Raw genomic sequence first — 26,332 nt, 5'->3', positions numbered from 1 at the left:
AAGGACGAGTAAACGCGCGCGGCAATAGCCGTCTGGGGGCCCGGTTTGTGGCAATCCTCGATATGCTGCCGGCTAAGGAGGTATCAGTGCCCTCTTTTTGTTTGCCGTCTGTTCCCTTCTCCGGTGTTCATAGTCCTTATCCTTCCGGTTGTTGTTGGTGGTCTGTCGCTTTGGCCCTGTCCCTTTCCCGTCTTTGGTGTTGCTGGCCCGGCTGAGACCTCCAGCCGCTGTCCTTGGGTTGCTCTTGCAACGTGACTATTGGGTTCTCGGACGGCGACCTGGTTCACTGGAGACAACTATTTCCTGCTCGTAAAACCAGCCCACTGCCTTGTCTGTGTGGTCTTCTTTTCCGCCTTTCTCTACTCCCCACCAAGATGACTCAAGACCCAAACAACCACCACCATAATGGAGTGGCCCGACCTTGCCAACAATCTACCATATGCACGTCATTTTTTTAGACTATCCAACCTATTCCCAACAAACTGCTTACGACCACGTAAAACCACCTCCGGGCCACGTACAGACACACACACCTGGGGTGTGGTGCTTTCGAGCCGTCACGACCCACAATGACACAATTGAGCACAACCACAAAACCTAAACTGAAACTAACCCGAGACCCATTTTTACTCCCTCCACCACCTGACATGCTTTGGTACCCTTATTTCCATTTACACACCAAGACTGCAGCTCGAACCACCACACAACCATAGAACCGCTTGAAAACGAATCACTCCCATTGTAGGAACAGTGCAAAGTTCAACTCATAAGGCCCAGACTTCACACACAAAAACTAACACAACCCCCAATGGGTCCGTGTCGTCTGGTGTCTTGCGGCGCGAGTAAACACCCTGCTAGATGCAACGAACGCATGAAGAGACCAACGCCATACAGACACACTAACCCGACTGACTACGTAAAGACAAAGAATAATACTGGTCTAGACCGAATAGACCGCAGACAAAAACGCCACAAGCACCCACAAATGAGCCCACAACCCTCATAAGTCTATCTCTCTCCACACCACATACCACAACCCACACCTCACACACCACTCTAAACTAACCTCGTGTTGCGGCTGGCCACCCGCTTACCAGAACAAAACAAAGCCCAACACCCGCGACAGAACAACCACTGTAAGACTAGACACGCGACTACGCAGAACTAACGACGAGCGACCCAAACGGGAACTCCAGCATTTCCAAGCCGATATTGCCCCAACACCCAAAAAACCACAACAGCACATAACAGCCCTCTGCCACACCGCCGCCACATCATAGCCGGAAGCACCCCACCCCACCAACCCCACCCACACCCGAATCATTTCTGTCAATACCTGATGCGTGCCCACCCCACAAGACCACACTTAAAAACCAACAATAGAATCGAGAGCCACAAACACACGATAAGACCAAACAAACAAAAAATAAAAAAAATGAATACACAACCCACACGAAAAAAAAATCCAAAAAAAAGCCCCCACTACAAAGAACAAAAAAAAGAAAGAAAACAAGGGACCGAAAAACCTAATAGTAAAACAAACACTGGCGAAGAAAAATAAACAAAGATAATAAAACGCCAGACCATAGAAACAGAAAACAACACAAAAAAAAAGGAAAAAGAAAAAAAAAGAAAAACAAGGTGAAAAAAACAAACAAAAAAAAAGTCATGATAACGCCAAACAAGATAAAGATCGAAGCCAAACAAAAAGTAAGGGGAAAAGAAGAAGCGGAAAATAGTGTAAATGAAACATTTAAACAAAAAGATGTGTCCCTCATATGTTGGCATATACCTGTACAGGGGGTCCAGTCTTGACCAACCCACAACCGATCTCGTTTGGCAACCTTTTTACTTCGTGGGAGAATACATGTGTCTGAAAACACCTGCCTGCCAGAGTAAAAATACACAGTCTTATAATACCCCATTCGTATACGTTGATTCTCAATCTTTTCCCCTTCATCATCCACGATACCCTACAAAACAAGCAACCCCATCCTCCCCTCATCTCTCACCTCTTCAATCCCTCGTTCATTTTGTGGTTCCCCCTCACTGAGAACGGTCACCAAAGGTGATTCACGGAAAAGTTACCAAAAAAAGCATCGAAAACCCCGACAGAACACCAGAGATGTAGTGACCCAACACGATGACCTGGAGCCCCAGCGAGAGACATGGCAGGCTTGTCCTGCCAACGGGCCCGCGACACGCGAGGGGGAAAGAGAAAGAGCAGGAAGAACACCCAAACCACCAGGACAAGCAGAACACCAAGAAATGAAAAAAAAGAAGCAAATAAAAAAACGGCAAAAAACCCCCGACACAACACAACAAAAAAAAACAAGAAAAAAACAGCAAAAAGCAACGCAAGAGATGACACCAACAAAACATACAAAGAAATTAAGAAGGAAAGAACATCAATGTGTGTCAAAAAAAAACGTAGATAGAGAAAACAAATTATCAAACACACAACTCACCACACAACAAAATAAAAAAAAGTGAAAAAACACACATGGTGCGCCGTTTGGTGAGTCCTTTTGGGCCCACTTTGCTTTGTCCGGTCGCCCGGTCCCCTGATTGGTAGTCTGGTTTTTGCCTGCGTTGTCGTAGTTCGGCGTCGCGCGTCGCTCGTTTTTGCCCTTCTGTGCTGGTGTTTCTCGGGTGTGTCGGGTCGCTCCGGCTGCTTTGGTCTTGGCTGCCCGGGCGTGGCCTTGTGTCGCCTGGCGGCCGGGCTTTGTTGGGGTGTGCGCGCTCTGTTGGTTTGTTCTCGATAGTCACCCGCACCCACCTAGCCAAGAAAACAACCAACCCCTTGTCAGAGTATGACCACCCCCCATACGAACCTTCTCTACACTCGTCCCCCCAGTTCCCATACGCTTCTGCTGAAGTCACAACCACCGACACCAACGTAAACACACACCACTTCATATACGCGCACCCGGAGCCCCTAACGGCCCTTCCAACCACAACCATCGTGGGGGGCGGCCACCCGCCCAACAACACATGGACACCCAGCCCACCCCACTTGCTAGTACGACTGATGACCGGTGGCCACTCGTTTCTGTTCCCCCCAACACCGGGGCCCACCACCGGGGGCGCGGGGGAGAGAGACCATTCAGATCCTAATTCCCCTACAACCATATTCCTTGCCCAGCAGAGACACCGACCTCCACACCCTTGTGTGGCTGTCCTAGGCTACCCACCCGCCTCGTGCTTCCCCTCTTTCTTTCCCCCTCATGCCACGACACAGAGCGCAGGCCGCGCCCGCTAGTCATAGAAACCCCCCCCCTAACAAATTCAGTACCAACCCAGGCCCCACACAACGTACAACACCCGACAACCACATCCCTCCGTAGACACGCCACCCAACCAGACCCACCGCCCCAAAACCCCCCGCCTATATCTATTCCTTCCGCTTCCCGCCCCCCCCGACACAAAAAACACCTGACACTTACCAACATACACTAAACTCTCCTGGGGAAGTTAGGGCAAAAATGTGTGAAGTTGTTGGTTGGCAGACTTGGGAGAGATGTATTTGTGGGAATCAGATTTGCACCTTACCAAACAAAACTGTAGAGGATATTATCGGTCATGGAAATTTTTGAGGCTGCAATTTGACAAATAGGTACAGGTTTGTTGTATTCAAAGGACAAGATAGTGGAATGGATAAAATCAGACAGTGACTAACTTTATACTGGCAGCTAGAGCACATCTTCAATTGCCTGATTAGCAGCATATGCACACGTATCCCTGCAAGAGCAAGGAAAGTGCAGCATATATACCACTTTTATTTAGGACTGGGTATGCTGGTGTTTGTTTTCCCCATAGATTATAACACGCAATCATACGTGGTGTGGTCATGTGGGATAGAAAAAAGTACAACTGGAGGTGGTGGAAATTTCACTACATGGCATGAGCCTGCAGGTTTTTGGGTTGTTTGTTTGTTTGTTTATCTGCCAATCCCCAAAAGAGCGGGTTGTACGGCACCCCTAAGCATACATCCGCAGAACCTCGTCAGACTTACGATGCGGCAGCACGCATTTTACCAAAAAACCTTGACCTACTGATCTCACCCAGCCATTAGAATACCATTGACGCGTCACTGACTCCAATGGCGGGGGGGGGGGGGGGGGGAATTAGTCTATTCTAAATATCTAATTTGAAGGGCGAGCCCTTGTAGTGTATGTATTGGTTAAAAAAGCCTAGTGCTTAACATATTTATTTTACCAATCAATGAAAGAGAGAGAGAAAGGAGAGAAAGATAGTTAGCTTATTAGTAATGAATAGTCACATAACATAACTGTCAGCCACTCCAGCGTACTATTAATTTTGTTTCCCGCCCCCCGCAAAAAATTAATGAAATAAATTATATCTATATTGGTAACTGTATACTAGGGGGTTTGTTGGGCTTGCGCCCTTATACTATATTGGTCTTACTTGGTCAATCTTCTGTTTTCTGTTTTCCAGTTGTCCTTCTGTGCCCTAAGTGACTTACCGTGTCTGCTAGTTTTATTCATCATTAATAAAGTGCATGGTGCGATTACATGAAATGTGCGATATATACATGTGGTTATTCTGGGTCGTGGTTGGCTGGCTTGGACCATTAGGCAAGCTGTAAAAAGAGAGGTTGATAATTAGTGATCCTATCCTGTTTGATATATTGGCTTTGGTTGGATGGTTAGCACCTTATTCAATTGGTTTGCTGCGATCTCATTTGGGAGTGCTATGTACCAATTTGCCAAAACTCGATTTTTTAGAGTAAAATCATATCATAGTATATTTACATTCATCTATTCGGAAGTTCGCTACCTCCCCACCTTTGGCCACTTGCAGTAGAGTGCATCGGGTCCGAGTTCCAAATTGGTTGCAGCTTTTATGTAAGGGCTTACAAGCGAGTGGTTTTGAACAATCCCTATGAATAATCTGTTAACACTGTATTGGTTCTTATTTCACCTATTCACCTTTGGCCCCTAGGTTGGAAAGCATCGAGTGGAGTTCGAATTGGTAGCAGTTCCTTCTTAGGGGTGTTCTAGTGAATGGTTACGAGTGCCTATTATTGGTTTATTTTATAGTTTTGGTTTGGTGGACTGGACCAATTTGCCAAACACGATTTTAGAATAAAATCATAACATAGTATATGTACATTAATCTATTCGGAAGTTTGCTACCTCCCCACCTTTGGCCACTTGCAGTAGAGTGCATCGGGTCCGAGTTCCAAATTGGTTGCAGCTCTTATGTAAGGGCTTACAAGCGAGTGGTTTTGAACAATCCTTATGAATAATCTATTAACACTGTATTGGTTCTTATTTCACCTATTCACCTTTGGCCCCTAGGTTGGAAAGCATCGAGTAGAGTTCGAATTGGTAGCAGTTCCTTCTTAGGGGCGTACTAGTGAATGGTTATGAGTGCCTATTATTGGTTTATTTTATAGTTTTGGTTTGGTGGACTGGACGAATAGATAAACTGCTTTGAAGGTTTTATGTTTTAGATGTTTATCCGGGTTTAGTAGGAAGTTAGGCGTTATTTGTTTATTATGGTTGGCTTCGGTTATTGACTCTATCATTAGTTTTCTTTGTGTAGTATGTAGCGTGCAATCCAGGAGATAGTGTTTCATATCTTCCCGGGTGCCACAATCACATTCTGGGTTTAGTTTGGTAAATGAGCAGCTGTTGAGTTGTGAAGATTTACCTAGGCGTACTTTAGTGATTAGTTTATCCACAAAGGTGTTTTTGTATTTAGGTCTTATTGAGTTGACTAGTGGCTTGATGTTGTAGTGCCATGTATTATTTGTAAGGTCCCAGTTTGCTTGCCATTGATTTATGTAGTGTATTTTTGCTTTTGACATTAGCTCTGTTATTCCTAGTGGTAGTGCAGTAATTGTACTGGTGATTGAGAGTGCTGTTTTTGCTCCATAGTTGGCTACTTCGTTACCAATTATTCCTACATGAGCTGGGACCCATTCGAATACTACTGTTAGGTTAAGTTGGTTTAATTCATGGTTGATAAAATACTATTTCAAGGGGAGATAACCACTAAAGTAAATGGTTAGCATGAAATAAATATATTACCCTAATTAGATGTAAATAAATTACAAGTGAATATGTTGTGAGAAAATAAATACTTTACTCTCTTAAATATTACAATTACAATATAATGACATTAAATATTAATAACGTTTTTAATTCATGTTTGACAATAAATACATCACTATTCCATACCCTGTATGTGGTACACGGGCGCACGACAATGGTTCACAAGTGAGTTGGCACTACTGTCAAAACCTGGGGAATAATAAAATATAACTAAATACCTAATATGAGTTATTAAGCATTACCTCATTACAAACAAAACATAAAACATTCACACCGCATACACCCATTGATATAAATATAACTAAATACCTAATATGAGTTATTAAGCATTACCTCATTACAGACAAAACATAAAACATTCACACCGCATACACCCATTGATATAAATATAACTAAATACCTAATATGAGTTATTAAGCATTACCTCATTACAGACAAAACATAAAACATTCACACCGCATACACCCATTGATATAAATATAACTAAATACCTAATATGAGTTATTAAGCATTACCTCATTACAGACAAAACATAAAACATTCACACCGCATACACCCATTGATATAAATATAACTAAATACCTAATATGAGTTATTAAGCATTACCTCATTACAAACAAAACATAAAACATTCACACCGCATACACCCATTGATATAAATATAACTAAATACCTAATATGAGTTATTAAGCATTACCTCATTACAGACAAAACATAAAACATTCACACCGCATACACCCATTGATATAATAAAATATAACTAAATACCTAATATGAGTTATTAAGCATTACCTCATTACAAACAAAACATAAAACATTCACACCGCATACACCCATTGATATAATAAAATATAACTAAATACCTAATATGAGTTATTAAGCATTACCTCATTACAAACAAAACATAAAACATTCACACCGCATACACCCATTGATATAATAAAATATAACTAAATACCTAATATGAGTTATTAAGCATTACCTCATTACAAACAAAACATAAAACATTCACACCGCATACACCCATTGATATAAATATAACTAAATACCTAATATGAGTTATTAAGCATTACCTCATTACAAACAAAACATAAAACATTCACACCGCATACACCCATTGATATAAATATAACTAAATACCTAATATGAGTTATTAAGCATTACCTCATTACAAACAAAACATAAAACATTCACACCGCATACACCCATTGATATAAATAGAACTAAATACCTAATATGAGTTATTAAGCATTACCTCATTACAAACAAAACATAAAACATTCACACCGCATACACCCATTGATATAAATATAACTAAATACCTAATATGAGTTATTAAGCATTACCTCATTACAAACAAAACATAAAACATTCACACCGCATACACCCATTGATATAAATACAACTAAATACCTAATATGAGTTATTAAGCATTACCTCATTACAAACAAAACATAAAACATTCACACCGCATACACCCATTGATATAAATACAACTAAATACCTAATATGAGTTATTAAGCATTACCTCATTACAAACAAAACATAAAACATTCACACCGCATACACCCATTGATATAAATACAACTAAATACCTAATATGAGTTATTAAGCATTACCTCATTACAGACAAACAAAACATAAAACATTCGCACCGCATACACCCATCGGCATACAGTAATAAATATTACTAGAAATATTAAAAATGGATAAATGCCTAAAATACAAACCTAAGCTTAAAATACAATCTTTAAGCGAAATAATTAATATTATATATTGTTAAGATTACTTTTAGAAACTATTTAAACATTTAACAATGAGTTATAGTTACTCACAAAACTTCACACAATAATAATTAAATTATCAAAATAATTTAAACACCATTTAGCTGTAATGATTAATTTCTACGTAACTATATTATATTATATTTGTTGTTTTAATAATGTTTAACTAAAACTATTAAACTAATTTGTACCTGTAAATGTAATCTGTCCTGTCAGAATCTCAGGTCCAACATGTCTGCTGTCAGTGTGATTTGTGATCATGAAAAGCATGCAGTGCTATTATCCAATCACATAAAGGATACCTGACTAAGAAAACTGTTAAAATAAATACTATTTGGCAGACAACTATATCTGACAAATACCTAAAACAAAATAGCAAACTATACACACTTAATATTACTAAAATATCACATGCCACACAACCATAAATAAAATGTCTTCAGTGTGTCGTTATATAAAACATTCTTTCTTTCTTTCTCTCTTACTGTTTGATGGATATGGCAGTGGAACTTCAATAAAATCTGCTGAACAACAGCGACGAGCACAGCAGAACACATCAACTGATATAGTCTGTGACCACTATGTATCATATGTTCCTGAACGCTATGGGCCAGACTCTGTCTTACTGTTTGATGGATATGGCAGTGGAACCTCAATAAAATCTGCTGAACAACAGCGACGAGCACAGCAGAACACATCAACTGATATAGTCTGTGACCACTATGTATCATATGTTCCTGAACGCTATGGGCCAGACTCTGTCTTACTGTTTGATGGATATGGCAGTGGAACCTCAATAAAATCTGCTGAACAACAGCGACGAGCACAGCAGAACACATCAGCTGATATAGTCTGTGACCACTATGTATCATATGTTCCTGAACGCTATGGGCCAGACTCTGTCTTACTGTTTGATGGATATGGCAGTGACCACTATGTATCATATGTTCCTGAACGCTATGGGCCAGACTCTGTCTTACTGTTTGATGGATATGGCAGTGGAACCTCAATAAAATCTGCTGAACAACAGCGACGAGCACAGCAGAACACATCAACTGATATAGTCTGTGACCACTATGTATCATATGTTCCTGAACGCTATGGGCCAGACTCTGTCTTACTGTTTGATGGATATGGCAGTGGAACCTCAATAAAATCTGCTGAACAACAGCGACGAGCACAGCAGAACACATCAGCTGATATAGTCTGTGACCATTATGTATCATATGTTCCTGAACGCTATGGGCCAGACTCTGTCTTACTGTTTGATGGATATGGCAGTGACCACTATGTATCATATGTTCTTGAACGCTATGGGCCAGACTCTGTCTTACTGTTTGATGGATATGGCAGTGACCACTATGTATCATATGTTCCATGTTCCTGAACGCTATGGGCCAGACTCTGTCTTACTGTTTGATGGATATGGCAGTGGACCCTCAATAAAATCTGCTGAACAACAGCGACGAGCACAGCAGAACACATCAGCTGATATAGTCTGTGACCACTATGTATCATAGGTTCCTGAACGCTATGGGCCAGACTCTGTCTTACTGTTTGATGGATATGGCAGTGACCACTATGTATCATATGTTCTTGAACGCTATGGGCCAGACTCTGTCTTACTGTTTGATGGATATGGCAGTGACCACTATGTATCATATGTTCCTGAACGCTATGGGCCAGACTCTGTCTTACTGTTTGATGGATATGGCAGTGACCTCTATGTATCATATGTTCCTGAACGCTATGGGCCAGACTCTGTCTTACTGTTTGATGGATATGGCAGTGACCACTATGTATCATATGTTCTTGAATGCTATGGGCCAGACTCTGTCTTACTGTTTGATGGATATGGCAGTGACCACTATGTATCATATGTTCCTGAACGCTATGGGCCAGACTCTGTCTTACTGTTTGATGGATATGGCAGTGACCACTATGTATCATATGTTCTTGAACGCTATGGGTCAGACTCTGTCTTACTGTTTGATGGATATGGCAGTGACCACTATGTATCATATGTTCCATGTTCCTGAACGCTATGGGCCAGACTCTGTCTTACTGTTTGATGGATATGGCAGTGGAACGTCAATAAAATCTGCTGAACAACAGCGACGAGCACAGCAGAACACATCAGCTGATCTAGTCTGTGACCACTATGTATCATAGGTTCCTGAACGCTATGGGCCAGACTCTGTCTTACTGTTTGATGGATATGGCAGTGACCACTATGTATCATATGTTCTTGAACGCTATGGGCCAGACTCTGTCTTACTGTTTGATGGATATGGCAGTGACCACTATGTATCATATGTTCCTGAATGCTATGGGCCAGACTCTGTCTTACTGTTTGATGGATATGGCAGTGACCACTATGTATCATATGTTCCTGAACGCTATGGGCCAGACTCTGTCTTACTGTTTGATGGATATGGCAGTGACCTCTATGTATCATATGTTCCTGAACGCTATGGGCCAGACTCTGTCTTACTGTTTGATGGATATGGCAGTGACCACTATGTATCATATGTTCTTGAACGCTATGGGCCAGACTCTGTCTTACTGTTTGATGGATATGGCAGTGACCTCTATGTATCATATGTTCCTGAACGCTATGGGCCAGACTCTGTCTTACTGTTTGATGGATATGGCAGTGGAACCTCAATAAAATCTGCTGAACAACAGCGACGAGCACAGCAGAACACATCAGCTGATATAGCCTGTGACCATTATGTATCGTATGTTCCTGAACGCTATGGGCCAGACTCTGTCTTACTGTTTCGTGGATATGGCAGTGGAACCTCAGTAAAATCTGCTGAACAACAGCGACGAGCACAGCAGAACACATCAGCTGATGTAGTTTTTGATTTGGAAATGACAACCACAACATCTAAAAAGGAATTTTGGGAAATGGCAAAAATAAAGATCACTTAATTAATAAGTTGATTGGAAATTTTGAGGGAGTAGGTCTGACTGTGAAGCATAGCATCACAGATGCTGACTGGTTGATTGCATCAACTGCCGTGGATACTGCCCAAACACAAAATTTGCCTGTTGTTGTGGCGACTGACACTGGTTTGCTGGTGATGATAGTTGCACAAGCCACCTCCTAACATGGATATCTATATGCTTTCTGGGCACACCCCATTGCAAGTTTGCTGTATTGATGAAATTCAAGCAGCTTTTTGCAATGTCAAACAACACCTGATCTTTGTACATGCAATCACAGGGTGCGATACTGTGTCTACCCTCTACAATCAAGGGAAGAAGGTTCTTGCAGAGGTTGATGATGGTGACAACTGGGACTGTCTTTTCTCAGTCTGACAGCACTCACAATGATATAGCAAGTGTTGGAGAGTTATTTCTGCAAAAGCTATATTGAGCAGTTAGATTGAAGTCACTGGACAAGTATCGTTATGTCATGTATTTGTGATCTGTTGTTAGCATTTTTATCTTCATCTGGTTTTAAGTTGGAATCACTCTTTGCAACTTCAGCGGCTGCAAAATATCATAGCTTTAGAACATACCATACTGGACATGTATGTGTATTTTCTATTTTAACAGACAAATGGTCTACTTTTTGGTTGTGTAGTTTTTATTTAATAAGGTTTTGTAGAGGATGGCGTATCATTCCTGACTGTTTTACATCTGGACACCCGTTGTTAAATTATTTTGATGCCTGAATAATGTGTTATTTCTTTTCAGATTTTCTTCAAAAATCATTGGGTATTATGGATATGCTTGAGACAGTAAAAACAGAAGCAAATACTACAGCTGCAGAAAAGAAAAGAAAGGTAAATAGAAATCATTATTCAAGCTTGTGTGTCGTACTGATTTTATGAAACTATTGCCAGCTCAAGTGAGGATAATACATGAATCTTGACATGAGTTTCGTAAAATCAGTACAACTCCCACAAGAGTAGTAAAAACAGAAACACATACTACAACTGAAGAAAACAAACAGAAAACAAATGTAAGCAGAAATTATTGTACCAGCTTTTCCATATTATTATTTTATGACTAATAAACACCATCTCAAACTATTGGATTTAATTAAAGGGACTGTCTTGAGTTTCCTGCATTGTAAGATGTTTCCGATTAATAAAATCGTTTAATGTCTAAAAATTTGCATATTAAATATATTTTCTTGTTTAGAATATCAGTGGCTGTATATTCAACGTGTTTCTGGTCATCTTAATATTTTTAAGAAGCCCAAACTGGATTTTGTTTTCAAATAATTTTTTACTCACGAAAAAATTTATTTTGGGAAATAAAATTAAATTTAACCTATTACAAATACTAGAACGATCAGAATATTGTAGGAAATAAAATTAAATTTAACCTATTGTACAAATACTAGAATGATCAGAATCACATTCAATATACAGCCACTAATATTTTATGCAGAAAACTATACAGTCGTTAAAAAGTCTCTGTTAGTCGATAACATCTCAAAAGTTTTAGCAAACTCAGGACTGCTACTGATTTTACTGATATTGGGCTGATGTATGATCAATTTAGCATCAATCCTTGTCATTGGGCCTATTATGCTATTTCTTATTCCAGACAGTGTAACAAAAGCTGTGATATGTACTATCCCATCTGTACGATGGTGCTTGATGATTCCTTGCTGCTAACTGAAAAGTGTAGCCCATGGAGTGGCATCAGTGGGTTCCCTTTCTCATCTCGTACATAAAACTGTGTCTAGTGCATCATTAAATAACACATTTCTTTCTTTCTAAAGCCTATATCACATTATTTGACTCAACTGGATGATCATGATATGAGCCAAGAGTCCAACATAATGGTCAGGAGTCCAGACAGTGACATATTCTGGATCTTGTTCTATCATGCCAAGGAAATAGACATTACTATCCTCTTCAATACAGGTCATGGCAACAAGAAGCACCTTATTAACATTACAAATCTCTCTGGACACTACACAGAGCAAATGTGTGAGGTGATGCTGATGCTACATGCATTCACCAGTTGTGATTCGGTCAGCTCTTTCAGAGGTATTGGAAATATTAAACCTCTCAAGTTGTTACTGAAATCTCCTGCACACTGTGATGTCCTGAATCACTTGAAGGAGGGGACAATTAAGGCATTTGGCCTGGTATGCATATTCAACAATATATAATGCACATTATTGCTTAATATCAACAAGTATAATAGTTTAGTTAATTAATAAAATGGTTAAATGTGACGGCTATTATATATAATGGGCGCAGCCATTTTGTACCATCCCAGTGAAGACGCCCTCTGGCGAGCTAGTGGTTACGTAATACCTAACATGTCACGTCAGGAATTAGTCTTTGAAATGAAGAAACAAAACATACCTGATTTTTGCAGATGCATTGCAATGTTCTGTAATTATAACCATCCTAGTAAGTCAGCACCAATTATATATTATTTTTCAATACAAAATAAACCACCATTGTCAGTCTTGAAATAACTGTATTATGTTTCGTACATAAATTAACCCACGTACTGAAACAATAATCAGAGTATTTTCTTGGTTAATTGGTCTTTTCTTTCCGTGGCCTTTCTGTGGTTCCTAATTGGCAGGTGTATATTCAGACGGTCCCCAGACACTGTGTCTAGACACACTAAAAAGACATGCCTCTTTTATGAAGATCACAGGGTATTGTGATAACAGCACAGATACACCTCAAATCGTAGTGGACATTACCAACCGCCCTGCTTTATTACTGTAAGTAATTCTGTAAAACCCTTGATTAAGTAGACTTTTCCATCTAAACTCACAAAACTGACCAATTACGTCGTCCCAAAGAAAAGAAAAGTATCACTTGGGTATCGTGAGTGGTAGTTTTTGCTCGAACGTGCCCTACCAATAGGCCTAATAGTATGCTTCTTTTTTTTTCTTTTTTTTTTAAAAGAAAAATACTATAATTCCATTTCATTCTATTGATGTAACCTGAAATATATTTAGTTAAATAGTTTATTATACTATCAAGTCATTTATGTTGTTTTACAAGTCAGGTTGATGACAGAGAAGCGCCTTGTCATAAATTAGGACGTTTGTTTACACTGTGCATATAGAGAAGATGGACGGAGCTGACAAAAATTAAACAAAATGGCTGCCCCCAGTTAGCAGGAATAATCATGTTTTTTTATTAACTCTAAAATTACGCAGTTTTTCATTTGTTAAAGTGTCAGTATGTGTTGGTGGTCCGGGTATGCATCTTTCCAACACATAAGGCTCTTGTTTGAGTTGACCCTACCTTTAAAGTGTCAGTATGTGTTGGTGGTCCGGGTATGCATCTTTCCAACACATAAGGCTCTTGTTGGAGTTGACCCTACCTTTGAGAGATGACTGGAATGTGGATGACGATCTTCTGGTCGGGTGTGAAAAATTCACCTGTGCACTGTATGGAAAATCAAAGTTGGAGAGTAGATGAGGTGTGGCACTTGATGCTCCAGTGTGACGGGGATATTTCAATTGACACTACCATTGACCTGACTAGATTGCCTCCGAGTAGGACGTGCTTGAGAGAACATGTTGCTCAATCAAATTATCAGACAAGAATATGGAAAATGGCAAATGTTGCCATATTTGAGATTCCCAAACCCTGGAAAGGACATGGATGGAAAGAGAATGGAGAATCACTCTGGTGTGAAGATGAAATGATCTTACCACACAAACTAATTGATGTGCTGGAGAGAGATGCAACAGAAGTGGAGGAATCTAATGATGAAACGGGAGAAGAGGAATATTCTGCAGATAGTGATGCCGATCTATTAGCTCCTCTGATCAGGACTAAAACAGTAAAAGTGAAATTTGTAATACTGGAGTAATGGGACATTATATTTTATTGTGGGCATGCAGGGAAAGGACATTATTAGCAGATTGGATTGTATAAATAAGTGTTATCTAAGGTGTTAGAGATTCCTTGTGATATTTGATCCTACTGAGACTAAAATAAAAAAGTTATAAATATCTTCTTACGCTGAAATAGGGTCCATTTAAACTTATTCACCTAAACTATTGATAAAGAAGACATCCAGGTTGGGGGAAAAGTGACATGTTTTCATTTTCCGTTTTGACAACTGCTCACCATCAATGTGCATGATATCCACAAGATGGAGGCAATACAAACGTATCTGGATATCAATCTAAATCTTATTGGGGGAAATGTACAAAATGGACAGATTTACAAATCTAAGGATAAACCACACAAAATTGTTACTATTTATGGAGCAACATGTAAAATTCATGTACAAGGCATGGGATACAAGGAATGTGCGAATGTTTTTGTTGACAACTTTAATCGGTTTGCAGTGAAGATGTAATTAACACTCGACCATTTGACTGTTCAATACCCATCCAGCTAGCTAAAAACAAGTCCCCAGCTACATAATGATCCATGACATTTCTGGAGATGACCAAACATCAAATTCCACAAACAGTGAGGTTCCAGTCATCTGTGAATTATCTAGCATAAACCAAGGATGAAGCCCCTCTAGCAGTGATGAGGTAATTAGTGTTGCTGGTACCAGCAGCTTGTCTGAAGTATACCCAGGCCCAAACTTCACAGAGAGTGATACCATGCTTACAAGTGCTTTGAGGGAAGAGATTAGCCAGCAGCTTGTCTGAAGTATACCCAGGTCCAAACTTCACTGAGAGTAATACCATGCTTACAAGTGCTTTGAGGGAAGAGATTAGCCAGCAGCTTGTCTGAAGTATACCCAGGTCCAAACTTCACTGAGAGTAATACCATGCTTACAAGTGCTTTGAGGGAAGAGATTAGCCAGCAGCTTGTCTGAAGTATACCCAGGCCCAAACTTCACTGAGAGTGGTACCATGCTTACAAGTGCTTTGAGGGAAGAGATTAGCCAGCAGCTTGTCTGACGTATACCCAGGCCCAAACGTCACTGAGAGTAATACCATGCTTACAAGTGCTTTGAGGGAAGAAATTAGCCAGCAGCTTGTCTGAAGTATACCCAGGCCCAAACTTCACTGAGAGTGATACCATGCTTACAAGTGCTTTGAGGGAAGAGATTAGCCAGCTAAAACAACAAGTGCTGTTACCACAGAATAAATTACAGAGCCAGACCAAACAAAACAGTTGCAAACTGCTAAACCTCTAGCTGCCCATGCAAAGGAAAGACAACCTAGACCAGAGCCTACAACTAAGAAAAGAAATAAAGAAGTGCAGTATCAATTTTCAAGAATATCTGTCAGTGTTCTACGCTCATTTTTATACCTTACTCTTCTTTGGCTAGTGGACAAAAAAAGTTTACTAGCCAACCTTAAAATGTTACTAACCACACTACTCTTTTTGTATCATTTATGCATGTGTCGTAACCATCTAAACATTATACATGACTTATGCTGCTGGATTAAATAAATAATTTGAAACAATGAATTTTACTCAATCATGAATTTGAAATGAGGACCATTTCAGAATTGATCGCATGAGGGACGTGGGATGGATTGTAATTATTATTTTATATCTCATATGACTGCTGTTTGTTTTCCTACGTATCCTACCATTTAAATAAAATACTATTTTGTGCCTCCCCACATTTGATCTATTCTGAAACAGCCCTAAACAAGAATTCAAGTTATTAAAGAAAACCAAATTACATGCAGTCATATGTCCACCACATTTTTGTCACTATAATGGTTAAAGCTGCAGTCTCTCTTCCCCATATTCTAATATATTTTACTAACGCAAAGACAAACATATCTACATGCAGTTTTAATAAACTTGTGGGTTTTTTTGCTATAAACATATCAGTTGCCTATAGATATAACTCACAAGTTCCGTGAACATTTTAGCAAACAGCTTTGTAATGTACAAGTATGTAAATTGTAACCGACTTTAAATACATTAATAAATTTGGCAGTAAAATATTTATTCTAAAATTTTAAATGTTAACTACTGGAGACTGCAGATTTAATTAGTCCTTCAGTTTGAATCGTCTTCAGCTGTGGTCCCATTATTTAAATGTAGGTCTCCTGTTGCCAGACACTAGCCACTTCTTGACTGCTGTTGACGGATCAAAGGACGCTAGATCTGGCCCCTCTGAACTGATCAAAATCAACTCTGATACCCTATCCACAGTCAAGCGGTTTTTCGTATCACTTTTGATGCGCTTTTGTACAGAGAATGATCTCTCACATTCAGCTGAACTGATTGGCAGCACCAACATTATTTTCACAAGATGAAGAATGTTCACAAAGTCTGACTTGTATGGCTCCTTTGTGAGCATAATCTGCCACAGATTTAGATAGTTTTTATCTGGAAACACATTACTGATCAGCGATTTCAAATGGCGCCATTCTGCATCCAAAGCATCAATCTTGCATCCTGCATCCTGCAACTTGGAGTGAAACCATTTGGTCAGACAGTGCAATTCCTTATTACCATATGTCATCAGTTCTGTGTTGTTGACAATGGCCATTTCTCATGGTGGAAGATTGAGAAACTGTCTACTACTTGAGTAATATCAGCATTCTTGTTATTGATTAACAGAGTTCCAAATCGCTTGTTTAATTCAGCAATGACCACATTGAGCTCTTGATTGCAGTTGGTTTTCATTACCTTCAATTCTCTTCTATTCTGGACTGAAGTGGTAGGTTTTCCATATCCAGTGCATTGCATCATTAACTTTCTGCACCATGGGACATTGGTTTGGAACTTTTAACAGTGCCAGTTCTAACCTATGTGCCATACAGTGCACATCAATCAGTGTTGGTACATCAGCCCTTAGTTTTGCCACAACACCATTTCGTTCACCAAAATTTACAGATGCTCCATCAGCACAAAACCCTACCAATTTGTCCTTGTAAGTATGAACCCCTTGCTTGTGAAATGCCTTGTTCATGGCATCTAGTACACCATTGGCATGTGCATGTTCAACGGCTTGCATACCAACAATTTTGTTTATAGGCAGACCATTTTCCAGAAGTCTGCCATATATTACTTCATATTCGGTTACAGAAGTGTCAGTGTCCCCATCTATCATCATAGAAATATAGTTTGTTCTACGAACTGCCTCACCAGTCTCATCCTTAAGACAGCTATCACAGACACCATTTCTGCACAGCGTACATCGTTGTCGTATGTGGGATTGATATCCAGGCCATTTTTCTTCTGCAGTAATAATAGGTGTTGCATTTTTATGAATTTCTTTTTCTTTTGCTATAACATAGGCAGTGTTAAATTTTATTTTAAGTTCTTTTTCTAACTTATCACTATTTTGTGAGGGACAGGTTCTGCAAACTTTGATATATGGGTGTCTCTGCTACATTGACAGGTTTCCTGACAGTCCCCAAAACGACATCTCAACACTGTTGATGTTTTTTGCTTCGGCTGTGAGCAACTAAGGTCTCTCGTTTGAAGTTTCGAGTACCATCAACAAAATCTGTTCTACAATATGTACAGTGCATTGTATCAGTATCATCGTTATGCTGAAGCCACGGAAACTGCGAGAGCTAAGTTTCATTAAATTGTCAATGTGTTTTGGCTGGCCCTGTTTCGGTTTCAGCTGCAGAATTATCAGATTGGCCTTCATTTGATTTTTCAGTACTAGCCTCACCTGTCTCGTGTTCTTGATTTGTGATTGAAGTTTTAGATTATCGTTTACCTAAAGAATTGTAATATTTCAACATTTTGCCGCTTTGAAAGTTTTTGACATGCTACTCCATGCTGGGCGGAAACAACGTATGCATCTGCGCAGCAAGAAAGAACATACCGCTAAATGGGCTTGCATTCGATTTGAACGAGTGTAGCAACATGCGTAATGTGTTAGCAGATCAAACGCAACACTTGCAAATGTCCGTTCAATAATTACATTGCGGAAACTTTGGCTTTTTTTTTTACCTCCTGCTCCTGACATTAAGACAACGTTCCCTTTTAAAATTATGTAACACCCTTGTTATCCCCTCCTCTTTTCACTGTCACAATTACGCAATTTAACCAACATTATTCGCTTTGCATTTGTTTGCTTGTTTGTTTCTTTTGAATTTATTATTTGAAATAAATAATTGATTAAATGATCATCTAATAGAAAATTTAGCCATGTATGGCTGCCGGTATTTAGTTTATGCTTTAAAAAAAATCACATTGTTTTAAAGACATTGCCGGTAAGCAAATCTTGACAAACAACCCCTCCCCTCCCCCATAATGTTTGTAACACATCCCATGGTCCACCATATAGCGTTACGTAGTTGTTGAAATACCCATTTTGTAACCACTCTCCATTTTGTAACCACTCTCCATTTTGTAACCACTCTCCATTTTGTAACCACTCTCCATTTTGTAACCACTCTCCATTTTGTAACCACTCTCCATTTTGTAACCACTCTCCATTTTGTAACCACTCTCCATTTTGTAACCACTCTCCATTTTGTAACCACTCTCCATTTTGTAACCACTCTCCATTTTGTAACCACTCTCCATTTTGTAACCACTCTCCATTTTGCACATTTGATTACAATGTGAATAGTATGAACGGTGAGCAACCTTTACTTGATTTTGTACTCGTGTTCTTCATTCGAATGCAACCACCAGTAATGTCCCATAGTCAATCGGTTAGTCGGACGATTGCATACATGATCTAGCAATCAATATCAATTGAGATATTCCAAATGGTTATCTGCATTAAAATAACACACCAGTTGAAATATCTGGATTGTTTTTCCAAGTATCTGGATTGTTTTCGCCAAATCACTAAAATCAGCAATGAGTTCCAAACGGTACCGAAAATTAATACGGGATTCACAATGATCAATCAGACAACTTCGTAAATAACAAAGTGTTCCGACTGCACTATAATATTAAAAAAATAATAAAATGCATTGGCATTGTCAAAATACTTAGACATTTTTGGAGTCAGTCGCCAGACAGCGACCACAATAAATTCAGTCAGTTGCCACGCCAACATTTTGGTCGCAACGTAGAACACTGTTTCTTGGCACATGTACCACCCCAGATGTACCTCAAACTATCCAGACCAGTACAAAGAAAACCCAAATCGTACCTGAGCCTGAGACTCAAAAAAGAGATATAGATATCCAATGTGGACTTCCAAAAGTATCAGTTAGCACATGCACCATTCAGCGTGTACCTGACACCTGTGTAAAGGATGTGCAAACATCTGTGCTAGAATCTCAAAATGGAGAGAGTGATCTGCAAAGGAAATGTGTGAAGGTATCGATAGCTTAAGTAACATCACGGCTATAGCCTCTATTAGAAACATACTTATCTGCCCTTGTTTTACAGAGCACTAAGCAGCCCCAATTAGCCACTAAATTATTTCCGGTGCGTCTACGCTCCAGTTGCTTGCAACAAAGGCCCTTTGTTATTCCTGAATTGAGAAGTAATTGTGGACTTGTTCTTTTATTTTTTGACGTTAATAAAGTTTTCTATTACTATTATTGTTTGTCAGATTGTGTGCGATCTCCTTCTTTTACAGAAAAGAAAATGTACAATATGTTTTGTGCTTAACAGAAATACTTACGAACACGTCTTGGGGAGATGGGGACCAAGAAAAATGGCTCATTGATGATTGACTCGTTAAAACGGCACCTTAATAAAGTTTGATATTTGCAAGTAATATGCATATGTTTGTGTATATATCACTGTATACGAATGGAAGTGTACATTAATTTGACTAAATTACTAGCTGCGATTTTCTGTACCACTAGCTGCATTATTAACTACGACCTATGCAGCAATTAATAATGAAACTAACGATACAGAAATTCACTTCCTCTCCTAACGATAAGGTTTCTATTGTCGGACTCGCAAACAAATTGGAACAGCGAGTCTGGTGTCATTGTCAGACGGACATAGTGTAATGGACAATTTCATATGTAATCTAATAGTTACGATCGACTGTCTACCTGCAATTATTAATATTATGCACAACCATTAAGCATTCCATAGTATATAGAGTCAAACCTGTCTTAAGCAGTCACACAAGGGAGTAGATAAAAGTAGCCGCTTAAGGCTTGTGACCGCTGATTACAGGTTGCCACATATATAGTATTTAAAACATTTGTTGTTGTTTCTTGTTTTACCGTCTGTACTGCTAATCAATGGATGTATGCTTTACAGTTGACTATAAATCAACTTAAGACATGTCTCCTTCAGAAAAAATGCAAATGGAATGTATTAAATTAACCGTTCTCAACAAATTTGTTTTCTTTTTCTATTTAATTATTTAATTCCTACTTCATGTGGTGTATTGTCATAGTAAGTGAATCTACACATGTCAAGTGTAGCCTGCCCAGAGGGAATTAGATGCATTGCAGAGTCATACTTTCATAACTGATACACAGTAGAGATGTCAGTACTGAATGGGTACTAGTATTCCTGAAGGTGTGAAGATCAGTTATTTGCTTCACCTTATCTCTGTTGTTAAAATATCCCTTTTGTATAATAATGTGGCCGCTTAATACAGATATTTTAGCGATTTGGGATCCGATTTAGGTGGCTGTTGGCCACGTTAGACAGGTGATCGCTTATTACAGGTGCATTTACATTATAAATTATAAAGTGGCCGCTTAAGGCAGGTGACCGCTGATTACAGGTGGCCGCTAGGACAGGTTTGACTGTATATATATATTGACTGGCGTAGGAAGCAGGGGGGCAAGGGGGATGTGTGTCCCCCACTTTTCAGAAATTTTGCTTTATAATAGTGTGTATATAAATGTGTAGCCCCCTCCCCACACTTTTTGGCACCTTCCTGCACCACTAATATATCTGTGTGTGTGTGTGTGTGTGTGTGTGTGTACCCCCCCCCCCCCCCCCCCCCCCCCCACCTTGCCACCTTCATACGCCATTGGTATATGTACATAGATAAACAAAATAATTCAAATGTGCGTGTTAGTCTGGGTAATGTTTTTGGTCGTGCTTATGTACTGGTGTGTGGGCTTGTTTTGTAGGCTATTGTTTATTTGGGGGCAGATTTGTTGTTGTTACTGGGGTTTTCTTTGGGAGGGGAGGTAAAATTGTTGAGGGGGTTATTTTTAAAATATTAGGTTTTTTTGTTTGTTTTGCCTGCCACTTACGCTTATAAGTGTAAATATTATAAATAATCATAAATAATAAATAAATAAATAATCATAAATAATAAATAAATAATCACAAATAATTAATTATTAATAAATAATTTTAAAAATAATAATAAATAAATAATAATAAATAAATAATAATAAATGTGTTTCTGTCACACACAATTCATTAAAAACGTAGGCGTGTTTGTATGTTTAAATGAAATTATGATAATTAATGTGAGGCGAGATTGCAGCTTTGAAACAAAAAATAAAAAAATCTAAAATTTCCATGAAAGAAAACCGAAAGAATCAGGGTGTGTGACAGCTTGCTAGATTCATATCCTATATTTCACATATGGTCAGTTGTAACAAAATGCAATTTCATCAACTTAATTTTTACCTGTATCATTCTTTATTTTTAAAGCATACATGTAGTTAGGTGGAGACATTTATAATGCTAGGGACTGGTATGCATAAATCTCAGCTGAATTAGATTCAGAAACAACTGTGGCCATCGGCCATCTCTGAAGAAACCGGAACATGCCGGAAGTGGTTAGGGAACATAACTCTGCCTATTTTTTCTTGCGAATTTCTAATAGAGGCTATACAACACACACCTTGTGAAAGCAGTAAAAATGCAGCTACACCAACTCCTTTCCAAAACCAGCATTCAAGAGACTGTCTACCACATATTCTAATTCTGCAAGTCCAGGAACAAAGTTACCTCTTTAATAAAGAAAGCAAAGGAAAACTACTACAAACAGGCCATTGAAGAAAATCAGACCACGCGTCGTGTTTGGAAATATCTAAATGACTTGAATTACAAGAAATAATTACCTCCTCCTTGCATCATACAATATATGAACATACCAGGTACCACAGCATCATCACTAAGTGAAATTGGTAATCTTTTCAACAAATATTTCAGTGAGTTACCTGATAAGCTACTTGAAAATAATTCAAACTGAAATCCTCCTAGTATTAATGACCATTTAAGAGAAACTACTCCTAACATACAGGTACGACAATTCAAACTGTGTACATCAGAAGCAAAGGTATATCATGGACCAAAGGTGTTTAAACTCTCTGCAGCGATAACGACTGAGTCGGTAATGCATATCATCAACCTGAGTGCCAAAAACAAATCAATACCCTGATACTTTTAAATGTGCGAAGGTAACACCTATTTTTTAAAATGGGGCAAAGGATCATCCTGGAATTTATAGACCCATATCCATTTTACCAACACTCAAAGATCAGTGAAAAACATGTAGCTAATCTATTATATTCCTATTTGAATGTAACAATCTTCTTCACAAAGAACATCAGGTTTTCGTAAATATCACTCATGTCAAACGACACTTTAAAAAATTATAGATATCTGGCTAAAAGAGATGAATGAGGGAAATTTAACAGGTGTTGTTTATTTTGGACTTCATAAAAAGCATTTGATCTACATGTAGTTGACCATAATATTTTAATATCAAAATTGAAGCATTATACATGTAATTTTGATGGAAATACCATGAAATCATATTTTACTAATAAGACGCAGCATGTTTTTATTGACCGTTATTAAATCTGTACCAGTAGTAGTGAAGGAAGGTGTCCCACAAGGTTCAGTGTTGGGGATCCCGCTGTTTCTAGTATTTATTAATGACGTACCACACATTGCCAAACATTCACACATGACCTATTTGCTGATCCTTCCCTAGATGTAATATAAGAAAAATTTAATGATGACCGTAAAAACATAGAAGTCTGGTGCACTGACAATAAAATGTCTTTAAATGAAATTAAAACAAACTATGTTACTAACAACTGCTCAGAAGCTAACACGGATTGAACAAAAGCACCTGGATCTTTATGTCAAACAAACAGGAATTAAAAACACTGACACTCACAAGCTACTAGGGGTGAATGTTGACTATTTTCTTAAGTGGAATGCTCAAATTGATTTTAAAAAACGTATAAAGTGCTCAGCTCCGGAACTATGTTGCTTTTAAAGATTTTTAAAATACCTGCCACTTAAAGTCAGATTACTTTATGTTAATTATGCTTATATTCAGCCTGTACTTGAATATTGCCAGACAACATGGGGAAACTGTTCCAAGCGAGTACTAAACCGAATCTCAACATTATTAGAAAGAGCTGCACGCATTATTCTGGATAAAGAACAAGATTCCCCTTCAAATCCTCTCTTTAGAGAATTAAAATGGCTAACAATGGACAAAAAGGTTGAATACCAAAAGGCTATTTTTGTTTACAAATTTCTTAATGGCATTGCTCCTCAATATCTACAAAATATTTTCAATAAAATTCAATCTAACTATTGCTTGCACACCACAAATGAGGGAAAACAGCTTGCCCATTGATGTGAAAAGGTTACGAGTCAATATATTAAAAAAAGAATTGTTTTAAATACTATTTTGATAGATGTAATCATGACTGTCCATATTGTTAGGTACTATGAAACAGTTGTTCGTTTATAAACACATCTACATTTGTATATATTGTATAGTTTATATTACATATTATATTATATATTGTTATAATCTACTTCAATTTGATTTGTAGAGAAGGCCTCAAGGGAGAATGGTTTTGTACTAATTGAGTTACTTTTATGAATAAAGGATTATTATTAGTAGTAGTAGTAGTAATATTTGTACCAACTTCTTAATGTTCTCCATTCAAAACTAAAATATGATTTACCCTTCTGATTTTTATGTATACTACTCAAAAAAAGAAACGCAACCTTTTTATTCTGATGGTACGACTACATCTTTATGTTTAAAATGACATAAATTATGGCACATTATTCCATGCATGCCAAACAACATTAGAACATAAGGAACACAAACAAAAAATGCAGCTTTCGACGTCGAGTTTAAATAATGTCATTTTTGTTCATGAGGCCTACGTGCACAAACCATGCACAAATTTATCATGCTCAAAATGCATGTGCAACACAGATGCACGTTGCTTTCAAGTGGTAGGGTTTTCCTTATTTATGCATTCGCTGTTGGTCAAATGCTCTGTCTATAAGTCATGCCACGTCTTACTGATGATCAGCCAAAAATTGCAATCGGTAGATTGCAAGCAGGAGAGACTCGTTCAGCAGTTGCACGTTTATTAAATGTTCACCTGACCACAATATCTCACCTTTGGGATCGATTTAGCCAAAATGGAAATGTGTGCATGATAGACCCAGATCCGGTAGACCACGTGTCACGACGGCTGCACAAGATCACTACATCCGGTTACGCCATTTACGGGATAGATTCTTGACAGCAGCCTCTACCACTTTAGCCATACCAGGGTTGCGAAGAATATTGAACCAGACTGTAAGGAACCGCCTAAGACAAGATGGTTACCATCCAAGAACACCCGCGCAAATGGTTCTGTAGATTTCAAGTATTGCACAGGGACCAATGGCGGAGAATAGCTTATAGTGATGCATAGCGCACAGAACCGACAGAAGCGCAAGTGTATACCATTGTCATAATGAACGTTTTGCGCAAAATTGCATCCAGGAAGCGGATCACTTCGGCGGTGGGAGTGTCATAGTGTGGGCAGCCATTTGTGTTTTAATGAAAGTACTGACCTGGTACATATCCAAGGCAATTTAAACGGCATTAGGTACAGAGACGAAATTTTAGCTCCACATGTGATTCCATTTGTGAACGCAAATAACGTCATTTTTCAACACGACAATGCTCGATCCCATACGGCTAGTGTAGCAATGGAATTCCTGCAAAGAAATAATGTCGTTACACTACTTTGGCCCTCTAGATCCCCAGATTTGAACCACATCGGACACATATGGGACCACTTGGATCGAAGTTGCAACTACGTCAACACCAACCTCAGACGCTACAAGAGCTTGTCCAGGCATTACAAGAGACGTGGACTGCAATACCCCAATGTGTTATGCAGACTTTGGTAATGTCCATGGGCAGGCGGTGCCAAGCAGTGACAGACATAATTGTGCAACTGTTCGGTTATTTCTCATGTCAACCTATGATGTACAGAAACAGCAAATGAAGGTCACCTGAACGTGTGTTTGTCGGATGTTTACTCAGACAACAACTGAACATATATCTGGAAAAAAAAATTTAATTGTTGTACACAAGAGATGGTTGAAAGTCTTATTGGTCAAGAGATTAACAATGTACAGTAGTGTATGTTGAACAAGTCGATAGAACAGCATGAACATTTAACTGTTTAAATTAATTCTCTCATAACTTTGTTTTCTCTTTTTTTTATCTAATTCTACTTGATGCTGTGTATTGTCATCGAATTAGCAGACGCATCTATATAATGACGACAAACTTCAGCTTATGTAGAGGCAATTAGATGCAATTCACTGTCACAAATTCTTAATTGATACACAGTGCTGATGTCAGACTGAATGGGTGCTAGTATCCGTG

General features: G+C 38.7%; 2 protein-coding genes across 2 annotated transcripts in view; both read left to right on the top strand.

Moving 5' to 3' along the window:
- Positions 1-8,098: 8,098 nt before the first annotated feature.
- On the top strand, positions 8,099-10,804 carry LOC121378063 (ice nucleation protein InaU-like). Its single transcript, XM_041506163.1, has 4 exons — positions 8,099-8,107; positions 8,403-9,230; positions 9,388-9,882; positions 10,040-10,804. The coding sequence occupies exons 1-4, from the start codon at positions 8,099-8,101 to the stop codon at positions 10,802-10,804; spliced, it is 2,097 nt and encodes a 698-aa protein (XP_041362097.1).
- A 773-nt stretch (positions 10,805-11,577) lies between these two features.
- The window catches only part of LOC121376803, a 79,958-nt gene continuing 65,203 nt past the window's right edge, over positions 11,578-26,332 (top strand). The window contains exon 1 of the mRNA XM_041504577.1: positions 11,578-11,664. Coding sequence (XP_041360511.1) covers positions 11,602-11,664 — 63 coding nt within the window. The 5' untranslated portion in view covers positions 11,578-11,601. The remainder of the gene's footprint in view (positions 11,665-26,332) is intronic.

This window comes from Gigantopelta aegis, chromosome 7 (genome assembly GCF_016097555.1).
Source record: "Gigantopelta aegis isolate Gae_Host chromosome 7, Gae_host_genome, whole genome shotgun sequence".
NCBI classification, from domain to species: domain Eukaryota; kingdom Metazoa; phylum Mollusca; class Gastropoda; order Neomphalida; family Peltospiridae; genus Gigantopelta; species Gigantopelta aegis.
The sequence above is the reverse complement of the archived record's forward strand: the minus strand, read 5'-3'. Positions and strand labels throughout refer to the sequence as shown.